Source organism: Canis aureus, chromosome 17 (genome assembly GCF_053574225.1).
Source record: "Canis aureus isolate CA01 chromosome 17, VMU_Caureus_v.1.0, whole genome shotgun sequence".
Classification (NCBI taxonomy): domain Eukaryota; kingdom Metazoa; phylum Chordata; class Mammalia; order Carnivora; family Canidae; genus Canis; species Canis aureus.
In genome coordinates this window covers 43,094,271-43,106,738 of record NC_135627.1, presented here as the reverse complement: position 1 = coordinate 43,106,738, position 12,468 = coordinate 43,094,271, and the positions used below count along the sequence as shown (strand labels likewise).

The 12,468-nt window shown below is 35.0% G+C and overlaps 1 protein-coding gene across 36 annotated transcripts in view; it reads left to right on the top strand.

The window, feature by feature from the left end:
- The first annotated feature begins 307 nt into the window (after positions 1–307).
- The window catches only part of LOC144287938 (uncharacterized), a 388,349-nt gene continuing 376,188 nt past the window's right edge, over positions 308–12,468 (top strand). For 7 of the 36 annotated variants that reach the window (XR_013355789.1, XR_013355788.1, XR_013355790.1 and 4 more), the window contains exons 1-4: positions 605–1,067; positions 6,151–6,257; positions 7,281–7,352; positions 10,404–10,474. Coding sequence is in view for 10 of the 36 variants with exons in the window: in XM_077855435.1 (XP_077711561.1) it covers positions 928–1,067; positions 6,151–6,257; positions 7,281–7,352; positions 10,404–10,474 (390 nt within the window). In the remaining 26 variants the exon portion in view is untranslated. The other 29 variants (XR_013355794.1, XR_013355795.1, XM_077855445.1 and 26 more) reach the window with 21 other exon arrangements.

Below are 12,468 nucleotides of genomic sequence, written 5' to 3'. Positions count from 1 at the left end.
GATCTTCAGGACCACACCCTGGGTCGCAGGCAGGCGCTAAACTGCTGAGCCACCCCGGGATCCCCGGGTGTAAATGGATTAATTCACATTATAGTACGCTTTTCAGTTTGATTCAAGTTCAATTTAAAATTGAATTTGATTGTTTTGATAAAGTTAATTCAAATATCGGGACCCACCAAACGGAGGCCTGCCCAGGACCCGGCTTTCTAAACCAGGCAGGTTGCAATTAGGGCAAGCACCTGTCCAGGACGCCTGCTTCCCACGCTCCGACGCAGCCTTAGCCCCGCCCCCCCACGCGAGAAATCAGGAGCGGCTCGCCCTATAAGGAAATTCCCCGCCTCCCAGCCCATCATGCCTTGCTGCTGACTTCCGGTTCTCCAGCGGTATAAAGCGGCGGCTCCGGGCCAAATTTCAGGAGAAGCGTTGGTGCGAGCCTCTTGGCTCTTCTGATCTGGGTCGTTTTCCCTGGAATAAATGGTGTCAGACTCGTTACTAAATAGTCTGACAACAAGAGGGGACGAGCCCATGGCTGCCGAAGGTTCCAGGTCAGCCCCCAGAGCCCGGTGAAGCCACTCTACCTTCCGCTCGCTCTTCGCGGTAAGTTTTCCTCAGACTGAGCTCCCCTCATTTCCGGTTCTGAGCGCTCTGCGCTTTTTGTCTTAAGCCTTCTGAGTGGAAAGCTGGGATAGGAGAGACTCTAGATTTTTCACAGTGAGAACTAGTGGGGCGCACACAGCCTCCAGAAAAACATACCATCAGTTGATTTAGGATTATTTTCATAGGGAAAAATAATGGGTGTACCTCCTAAAAACAGCATGAAAACGCCGTTGAGGCGTCACAAAAGCCCTGAGGTAAGTCCACAGCTTAGTAAGGACGCAGTTTTCTTCCCCTTTATGATGGTGAATTCGGTTGACCATATTGAAGTCCATGAGAAAAGTCATAATTAAGAAAATACGGTTTTACGTATGTCTAATAGCACTCTACAATGTACATTTTAAAGCCAGCATTAATATAACAAGTACTATAAATTCACGTTATATTCAGTCTCAGGTACTCTTCAAAGCAAGGTAAGAGAAGAGTATGCTATCTTGTCATGACATTTCTTTTCAAAATACGTGGTTTAAAGAGGAACGAAAAGAGAAGGTGAGATAAGAAATTTTGAGTTTAACCCCCTAATCTATCTCAGGACTTCGATGAAAGGGCAAAAGTAGCAACAACCAAACAGGCAATACAAAAACTACCACCACCGACAAAATGCCACTTTTTGGAGATTTTGGATTGAACTATGAGAAAAACGTAGATTGGTAGTCTTAAAAAAAAAAAAAAAAAAAAAAAAAGGTTGGTAGTCGGTAGTCTTTATGCTAAATGAGAACTGAAAGTAGCCCATTTGCAAAGCCAAAGTAAAGGAAAACTTTTTTTCATTTTGTTTATGAGAATGCCGGATAATACCCTGCATATGTTAAGATACAGTTTGAGTTTACTCACCTATCCTCTCTGATGTAGAAATACTTTATCCTTTAACATCTGAACTCTATACAGTCCCTGAAATCTTTTCCTTTGTACTCAGATCACCACTAATTTCTTGTTATGTTCCATATTCTAATTAAAATTGCCAGTTAAGGGCAGCCTGGGTGTCTCGGTGGCTTAGCGCCGCCTTCAGCCCAGGGCGTGATCCTGGAGACCCAGGATCGAGTCCCACGTCGGGCTCCCTGCATAGAGCCTGCTTCTCCCTCTGCCTCTCTCTCTCTCTCTCTCTCTGTGTCTCTTGTGAATAAATAAATAAAATCTTTTAAAAAAACAAACAAAAATTGGCAGTTAAAATATTTCCCATTTTTCTTCTCCCTAAGCAAGCCCCCAGCCAAAATTATTGTGATAGTATAATGATTTTGCCAATTCAGGTTCTTTTTGTGTGGAAATATCTTGGAAAAACTGTAGCATATTTCAGGTGCAAAGTGAGCCAGATTCTCTTAGATCTATATATAGATCCCAAGCGAAACTAAAGATATCAAATATGCTTTTCTTTTTCAAATACTGGGTAACCTGATATCCTCTTTTTTTCTGTTTTTTTTTTTTTTATATATATCTTATATTCTTGAAGTGAATTATAAACTGTGCTGTATTTTCCTTAGTTGTTAAAAGTATGTAAATATAAGCTCTTCAGTTATCTTGTGACTATTTGGGGCTGGATTGCTGACTCTGATTTACAGATGATGTTGCTGAGAACTGAATTTCATTTTCATATTTCCAGGAGTTATTTTTGTTTTCATTGTTTAACTGAGAAATAGTTAATCTTTATAGTGTTTAGGGCATATGCATATTTGACTATTAACTTGAAATCTTAAAATATTTTGCTTTTACAAATAAGATAAAAAGATAATGCCCTCAGATCAGATGTTCAACTATGAAAAATACATTGATTCACTATGTAGGTAGAAAACAACACAATTTACTAGTTTGTAAAAATATGATAAACTTTCACTCTCCTAAAAAACTGTTGGGTGGTTTAATGGAATTGACCATTGTTTTTCATCAACCAGTATTTTTATCATCTAAAATATAATTGGACATGTTATTTTGAAGAAATTTGACATCAAGTTTCAGTGTTATCAGTGGACACTTGCATTGTGGCAAGGGAGGTCTCAGTTCTTGGATTCCACCCCATGAAAGTATTACATTGGCATCCGTGTGCGAATAAAGACAGCCAGAGGGAAATAGCAAGCAAAAGCAGTTTATTAAGGACTGTACACTCTCAAGATGGGAGAACGGGCTGGCCCAGAGGTGGCAACTGTGCCAGGGTTAGAGGTGTCTCTTTTGTTAATGCTTACATAGGTTATGGGTTGTACCTATGGTGGTCTCCAACCAATGTTTCCAACTGTCTAAGGGTCTCCTACTACTGGCTGGAGGGAGAGTTTTTGGTCTTACAATGTTCTTGCCAGAATGTCATAGCCATTTTCCCCCACGGTTTAGGGGACGGGGGTTGACATTGCTGTAAATATATTATAATGAAGCTATAGGTTATTATAGGACAAAAGCTTGAAAGAAGAGCACAGGCACTGCACCTGCACTGCTTGTCTGATAGCCCCAGAACGTGGTAAACCACTGTTTGTCACCTTGCCTCCAGCTCATATGTAGCCAATTGCCTACTCTATCATCTACTCATCTACCCTCTTTGTAACTAGATGTCTTCATTACTTTGAACATGAAAATATATTTCTTTAGTGTTACAATACATAGCTGAATCATTCCAACTTCCCTGCTATCACTTTACTTCATATCTCAGAATGTGAGATGCCAAGGCATATTTTGGTTGCAGGAGAAAGATTTTACCATAAAATATGTTCCCAGCACTATGTTAGATACAAGATTTCTTCACCAATAAGGTTTTGTTGTGGAGGCAAACTATTAAATGTCTTCATCTAATCTGTTTTCAGTTTTTCTTGAAACTTTTCCTTGACATATGTTCTTTAATAGGATTTTGTTGTGTGAAATGCCCTTGTACAAAACCAAGCAGTCTTTAAATGACCACAACAGACTATAAAATCTGTTTCCCACTTCAAGAGGCAAGATTCAGAAAAAAAGCAGTATTTCAGTGAAAACAGTTACTACTTTTCCTTTTTTGACTAGTAAGTCAGATGATATCCCAGTCTCCTTTTTTTATGGCTGAAACCCTCAATATCATAATAATTCAGTCTTGTTTTCTTTGCTACCACCTGCAACATAATTAAATGTATCCAGAGCCATTCCATTTGGATGTATATTTCTACTAGCCCTAAAAACATGTTACTTTTGGGGGAAATTTAATTAAAAAGCAAAGTCTTCTGTGTTCTCAGAAAACCCTTCCACAAAGGTGGAATATAAATAAAACTTTTATTATCGAATAGACATTAGACCAGAATGCTATGCACATCTCAAGCAATCCACTAAAAAAGAGATTGCAAAGACCGAAGGAAATCTTACCTTTTATGTACCCAGGCATATACACCCGATTACTTACATGTTCTTGAGATGATCAGTAACTAGTTCTCTAGTAACAGGACTTGACAGCACCATTTGTCACATGTACTGCATCATAGGTTCTTTTGGTAATTGCAGTGGCCATTTGTGCTTAATTGGCTTTATCCAAAGGAAAAATAAACTTACAGAAGATTTAACAATTTGGTGGGATGTACCCGTGGAAGTTAGGCTCCTACCATTCCACAAACTGGGAGATGAGAGAGCTATCTTATTGATTACATCTCAAAGAGATAGTTGGGACTCCTGAGTGGCTCAGCGGTTGAGTGCCTGCCTTTGGCTCAGGGCGTGACCTGGGTTTCCTGGGTTCCAGTTCCACATTGGGCTCCTCCATGGAGCCTGGTTCTCCCTCTGCTTCTCTCTCTCTCTCTACCCCCCTCCTCTCTCTCATGAAAAAATAAATAAAATCTTAGAGAGAGAGATAGCAGGTCCTTGAGAACAACATTCCTGGGGCAAGCGTGCAGGAGCCTTGTTTACCTTTTGAGAAAATTTACATACATTTATAGAGACAGAAAGTACTTGTAAGTTTTCTTAAGTAAATGATCTAGGAAAAGGGTAGTGGGGAGAGGTCTTTTTCTTTACTTTCAACAGATAGATTTCAGACTCTTAACTTTTAATCAGTATTTGCCCTTACACTACTGTATTATTTATCCAGAGGAAAAAGAATCAATAAAGTACTGATTCTTGCAGTTATGTGGCCTGAGAAATTTCACGATTAGCAGTCAGCAAGCTCGAGCCCTGGGAAAGCTGATGGTGTAGTTCCAATCAGATTCCAAAGGCCTGAGAACCAGGAGGAGCTGATGATTTAGTTCTAGTCTGAAAGCTGGCAGGCTCCAGAGTCAGGTGGATCTGATGATTTAGCTAGAACAAAAGCAGGATAGATGTATGACCATGTTCTAGCCCAAGACTATTATCCAGGAGGAGTTCCTTCCTAATGAAGGGTCATTCTTTCTGCTGTTCAGGCTTTCTACTTGTTGGATGAGGGAGAGCACTCTGCTTTACTCAATCTGTTGATTTAAATGTTAATCACATCCCAAATACTCTCAGGAAACACAGAATAATATTTGATCAAACATCCAGACACCTGCTGTCCCAGCCAAATTGACATTAAATTAACCATCACACTGATCAAATTGAGTATCAAAGTACCTAACTTCTTTCTCCGTACATTAAGAAAAGATTATTTTTCACTCAGTGACCTTCAATTTCATGTTTGCATAGCACGTTAGATAGCATTTGAAAAGAATGGATAATATTTTGAAAAATACTATAAGAAGGTTGTTACCTAGAGGTAATATAGTAAGATCTCTACTGATCTCCAAAATAAACTTTTTCTCTGGTAGTTGCGATGTGAATATTACCCTATCTTTCCCGATCTTACACTGATTTTTACCAGAGATGTTCTATAACTCTACTAACCTTTTTTTCTTGTAAGATTCCAAATACTTAATTTTGACTTAGGTATCAATATAACTTTACTCTCTTTTGGTGTATGTCTTGTTTACCAACATTTCAAGCTTCTTTCTGTACAACTCCAGGAATGTATCATTGATAATTCAATGTTAGTCAAAAATCTAATGTATCATTGATACATAATGTATCGATAATTCAATGTTAGTCAAAAATCTAATTTCATCCTAATTTTGTTGATGTATTTCTTTCAGTTTCATCCCACATGATCCAGTTAACTTGCACCTTTCATTGTCCACATGAACTTCTCTTTCTTATCTGTTTCTTCATTATTACCACAATTGGAAATAGTCTCACCTCTATAATTTTGTTTTTAGTATTCTTTATCCTTCAGTGTTCATGTCTGCAGTTGTAATCTCCTTAAATGTTGACACAGTTATCCTCCTGGAAGTGCATCTTTAGTCTTTTGCATATCATCAGTGATTCTCTTACTGTATTTTTCATATTCAAGTCATTCTATCATGCTTGTGTTCATATTTTTATTCTCCAAAATAATTGTTAATTCATAGAGAGTAGGCAATGTTTTTTTTTTTTTTTTTTTTTTTCTGTTCCTCAACTTCTCTAGCAGTATGTCTTATTTAAATGTTAAATAAGTAAGTTGATGTGTACTGATAGCTACACTTAGGTCTCTTTAACATCTTTCAGCCTGTGTATATATCTTGCATGTAGGTATTCCTCTGAGCAAATTTATACTATAAAGAAAAATTTTATTGCAGTTAAATTCAGAGACCGTAACATCAACAGGCCCTTTAAAAACCATTTTTGTGGAAGAAAAAGTGAGTAAACATTTTATTGTCTTTACTAAGCTTAAGTATGTTTAAAAAGCAAGTGATTTTCTTAAGAGCTTAAAAATGCATTTTCATGGTAAAATGTTATATATATCTATATCTATATATATATATATATATATTTTTTTTTTTTTTTTTTTTACTTGAACTGATCATTATGTGCCATGAGACTGGAAAATAATTTGTTGAAATAGATTTCAAAATTAAAATCATACTGTTATTGTCACAGTAAAGTATAATAGCCAGCTAAGGAATTTGGGGAAATCAACTTTAAAGAATTATCCAAAAAAAAAAAAAAAAAAGTTTCAACTGATTTTTCACCTGTAACCTTTTTTTTTTTTTTTCTATCATAATTTTCAAAGAAACCTCTGGTTAAATGTGTAAATTTGAGAAAGAAAATAGGATTATAATTTATTGTTTTCATTTTATTTTGAAGTTGCTGTTTTGAATTCAGTTTAACAAAAATATTATGTTATAATCATTTAAATAATAATATTAAAATCCTATAGTAAAATTTTTTCCCATGAGTTATCGAAGAACAGTAGAACAAAATGTAAATGCCATTACAGGCCACTGGTCATCACCTTGCTGTTATTGAATTACTCCGTGAAATATACCCTCCAGTCAATTGTACAGTGCCGTTTTAGCAGTTTTAAATGGTTCAGCTGATGGGTTTCTTGTTTTTCTCCTGGGAAACTATTATGTAATGTAACTGTAAATTGTTCTGTTGCCAAGAAGATTTTTTTGTGTTGTTGCTTCCATTTTCTTGTTTTAAAATTACAATTCAATTTTCAAATTGTGTAGTTTTGTTAAAAACAAAATGTATATATTGATGTGTTAATGCTATGTTAAATTTATGTATGTTATTTTATACATCACCTGTTTTAGAAATTAATAGAACTAAGTCATTGATCAAACATATTCTAGGTCAGAAAGTATTTTAAGCACTTTGCATATGTTAGCTCATTAAATTTCAAAACCTTTTGAGGTAAATACTGTTCCATTTTACAGATGAAAAAAGTCATATAAAGATTGAGCATTTCTCGCTCAAGGTAGCCTTGCTAGGAAATACTGGAGGAAGAGGTAAAGAATCCAGGTATTATGGTTGTAAAAATCTGCTTTCTCACTGAGTGTGCTTCACTGCTACTTGGCATTTAATTTTTAGCATGGTTAATATTTAACAATGATCAAAATGCAAGTTATTATTTGGAAAATATTTTTTGTTCCTTCCCACTTCAATTCATACTTACTTTTTAGTCCAAACTGTACATTTAAAAAATACATTTCTTGAATATTTAAATGCAGTATCAAAAACAACATGACTTATACATAAGTGCTCATCTCCTAGTGCATTATACCCGTGCATTATTAGTGTCAGTTTTGTAATTGTATTTAGAATATTGAGTTTATAACATTTTCCATATTACATTTCTGTCTACCATTGTTAGAGAAGTTACTCCACACAATTAAAGGTTGCCTTACTTCCAAGCTCTGTCGGAATTTTGTAAAGAATGTTTATTCATCAGCTTTTAGGAAATTGTCCATTTGGTTTTATTTTATTTTTTAAAAGATTTTTTATTTATTCATGAGAGACCCAAAGGGAGAGAGGGGCAGAGACCTAGGCAGAAGAAGAAGCAGGCTTCAGGCAGGGAGCCAGATGTAGGACTGATTCTGGGACTCCAGGATCATGCCCTGGCCCGAAGGCAGATTCTTAACTGCTGAGCCACCCATGTGTCCTGGAAACTGTCCATTTTAAGTTAGCATCCCTCATTCTCTTATTTTCCTTCATTAGCATTCCTGCATAACCTTGTTAATAAAATGGTTGCTATTATACCAGAGATTATTTTCAAAGGGTAAAATAGTATTGGCCCTATACTCAGAAAATATGAGAAAAACCCACCTAAAATGTCAAATTTCAAATGTCCTAAAATACGTAGCTTTTTTTTTCCCTAGATGAGTGGAGTAAAATAATGGGATCTAAATAGAATGGAAGGAAATATCCTGCCACAAGGATATTATGGAGTGTAGTTGAGACTTTAAAAATAATTTTGTATAATTAGTTTATAAAATATTGAGCTATTTATTCATTTTTATAAAGCAAGAAATCTAATATAAAATATTTGGAAACATGCTTTTCTCTGCCAGATCCTTTAGCAGAAATTAGAAAACATAATTTATTTCTTGCTTCAGTTCACAAATTTCATGGATTCTATTACACCTTCAAAGATAAACTCTGCAAAGTTATTAAGAGGAAACCCTTACTTTTAGTGAAAAAATTACTTTCCAGTATCACTGATATTCAGAAATTAGGTGGATGATATTATAATAGAATTTTACAAATTTCCTACCTTATACCCAAAGATATAAAAACATAAAAAGGGCTTTAATGCAGTAGACTTATGGCCAATTAAACTCAATTTTCTATCTTGGATAGTGCAACTCTAGCAATTTAAGGGGTCATGATTGTCATCCATAAGTATCAAATTATTAGTGATGTCCTTCAACCATTCTTAATGCCCTAGATAGCCTATTATTTATCTATCTGCTGTCTCCACTCTCTTCTGTCTGCAATCTTTTTACCACTTTCCTCAAACCTTCGACTGACTCCTGCTTCTCTTGGAGATGTCAAATTAAACATCCTCTTGAGGTCTTCCTTGACTTCTGAGACTAGGCTAAATCCTATTAAAATGTCCTTTATCAAGTTCTTTTTTATACGTTACTGAGATTACTAGTGAATTACTTCTTTTAACATAGTAGTTTCTTATCATGTACCTGTTCAATGCATGATTTACTGCCAGGCATTAATTTATTTTAAATCCTGCCCTTTGAGTGTTTTCATACTTTACTACTGAGTAGTACTCTATCAGCCCAAACTGGCTATATAAAATATTTATTTTATGTATCTTAAAAACAGTAGGTATATTCTGATCTTCATATTCTATGATAAAGTTTAGAGGTCTGTGTTCTTTTTGCATGTTGCTCATTGTTTCCATACTTTGACAATATCTGCCATTAGCTTCCCTTATTTGAAACATCTAACAGTTCTTTAATCCTTTTATATATGTCAGTTTCACCTCAAGTCACATGCTCTGCTCTCAGAATAGTTGAAGTGTGATGATGATAATTATACACAGTTATTTCGTGGTCAGTAGAACAATTTGGGGGAAGTTTTATTTTTTTCTACCAACATTTCTTCTCATTATTTGGTAATGATAGCACATTGATTGACTATCTTCAAGGAATTAACAAATTCCTTCCTTGGTTATGATGTAGTTCTGAGGAGGATGTCCAATATTGTTAGACATTGTGTTTTTCTAAATAGAATTATGTGATAATTGTCCACAGAACCAACCATATGATTATCTCTAAGCAAATGAAATAATTGATATCAACTTAGTGAATGGTTTCCTCTAGAAGTACTTAAGGAAATTTTTATTTGTTTCTGATGATTTGTAAAAATACACTGTTGAATTGGAAGAACCCAAAAATCATGCTAAGTGTACATGAAGCATCTATAATATTCCTGGGCATAAACTGTAACTGTGTACAATTTTGGTTTAGTCTATACACCCATAAACCCAAATTCCTTGGTAGATTTCAAACTGTTGACTCTACTATTCTCAACTGTGCTAATAGTTTTCCTTCTTGGAAGAAGGAAAAAAAGAGCAAAACAGTATTTGTGGGAAAGAGTTAACAGCCTTTTTCAATATATTAATATAGTGAAAACTTACTGAATGTACAAATTAAAACTATAAATAATTTTTTATGGTGGCACTTAAAGTGAGATGAAAATGATTTAATATTCCAAATTACTCACTATCCTGAAAAAAACCCTTCATTAACAATATCTCAATTCAGCTTAGACAATCAACATTCTCAGCTATCTTAAAATTTAATTCAAAGCAAGAAATGAAATCAGTAGTGGTATTTCTAGCATTTTAATGCTGTTTGTTTATTTTTTTCTGAATTAGTATTTCTCTTACATGTTACTAAATTTAGTCATTTCAGAAGAATGAATTTACCTTTGATCTAGGATAAGCTAAACTGAAGATTGATTATTGACTCTGTTCCACTTGGAAGAAAAAAAGTAATTTATGGGAAGTAAGCTGCTAATTGAATACTTTTGTGTTCTAGTCATTATTTCCAAACTTCAAGGACAGAGATCCTCTAGGATTCTACCCAGTATTGAGCTTGCATTCCTGTTGGTAAGTAATGAGCTCATAATTACTTCAGCTCTAGATCAATCACTTCTCTGGTGACTCTTGATAGAGTAAAAACATTTTATACATTGATTTTCCTTATTTAATTCATCTTCTTTCCTATCTTGTTTAGATTCCTTGATCTATTCAGTGTTTATGAAAATTCATTTAAAGATACACAGATGATCTTTTTCATATGTTCTAAATTATCCAATAGAGTGCTTCCAATCTACAAATTGTGTCGGAATATACACAGAGAAATAGGATAGTATGTGAAAATGTGATTATGGATTAACCTATTTATAGAATTGAACATGTACCCTCCCTTTCAGGGAGAAGGCAGTTAGTAGTGATGGGGGGTGGGTAAGCATTTGAGTGAGGTTGGTAAGAAACATAGGAGCAGCTGGTAACTGTTTGTTCAGGGTGCTGTACTAAGAAAAATCACCATCAGTGTAACATTCACTAAATAATTTTACTTGTGTAAATTTATTTAGAGACCGATTTAGTTGCAAAGACTTCAATTCCAACCAGAAAGCAAGTGAGAAATTACTCTTTGTTGAGTATTCCCCAATTTTGTATTGTCTATTTCAGCATACTGCGATACTGTAGGCCACAAGAAGTTTGACTTTCTTGAAATATTTTAACAGATGATATGGATTGCATGTGTACCACTTAGAATAATTATTAACCCTGACCACTGGGGGTATTTCCAAATGTTCAGGTACTTATGCCACAAATGATCAGTTGGGAGAACTTGGGCCAATTTTGCAACTTCTCTGTGGCTTAATGCTCATGTTTATAAGTGGAAATGATGTGTATATCATAAGTTACTGCAAGATTTGTGTGGCATTTGCTGTGATATACTTAGAATATTGCATAATGCTTAGTAGTCCATAAAAATTAATTATCATTCTGAAATATTTAGGCCTTAGACTGAAAAGATAATCAAAAACATTTTTACTAAATACAAGGAGTTAGTAGTTTTTTTCTTTTGGTTTTATTGTGTTTCTTTGCAATCAATAGCTCATCAATCTGATAAAACACCTTGAAAAGTAGCTGAGCTGTTTGATCAATTTTCAGGGATATTGGAAGGGATCAAGAAATTGAACTAAGTGTTCAAAGTACTTTACAACACTAAGTTTATTAGTCAGGAGTTCTTTATTTTGCAAGTGACAGGATCCTATAGAGAAATATCTTAGGGAAAAGAAACACTCTGAGAAAGATAATGTCTGACTGAAAGAAGTGGTGAACAACCTTAGAGCAGAGCATTCAAAGACAGGTGGGTTTCAGACAAAACACACTCAAATACTGTCATAATCCCATCACTCATCATCTTATCTGCATTCTTCTCAAAACATAAAATTTGTTCCTATCTGGAAATTGTTTCGGACCCATCCACGAAGTAATTTCACGTTGCACATGCTATAATATCTACAGGAAGATCAAGGTTGATTTCTTGATCTGACAGTTCTGTAGTTTCTAGAACAAATGGTCTGTATTTCCCTTATCACCTCCTTTGTCTTCTACTTACTCTTCTCTGGTAACCCCTTTCTCCACTTGGCAGGACTCGATCTCAGCTAAAATCACCTGACTGCCAAATCCAATGATCCATATCCAGTTTGAATCTAATTTGACACAGTTTACTTCTTTAGTAACTGTAGCTTCATTAAGTGTCTTTTCTCTTTTTGTGTACTCAGAATTGCCTTTCAAACTGTCCTCAAGTCCTCCTTAGTGTTTGTTTTCTCTAGTAATCATGTAGGAACTTCTTGATCTCTCACACTACACTCTATGGGCAGTTTTGTTAACACACTTCTCAATGAATGGTGCCATTTGCCTTAAAAGGAAACCTCTGATATGGCTATATTTTGCCTTTCAGATTTATTCAGGACCATAGTATTTTGATTAACTTCTGAATACCTGTTTGAGCTGTTAATACCCACTGTCTTCCTTTCATCTGATTAATATTTATATGTGTTGTGCTCCTATAATGCAATAGGCAT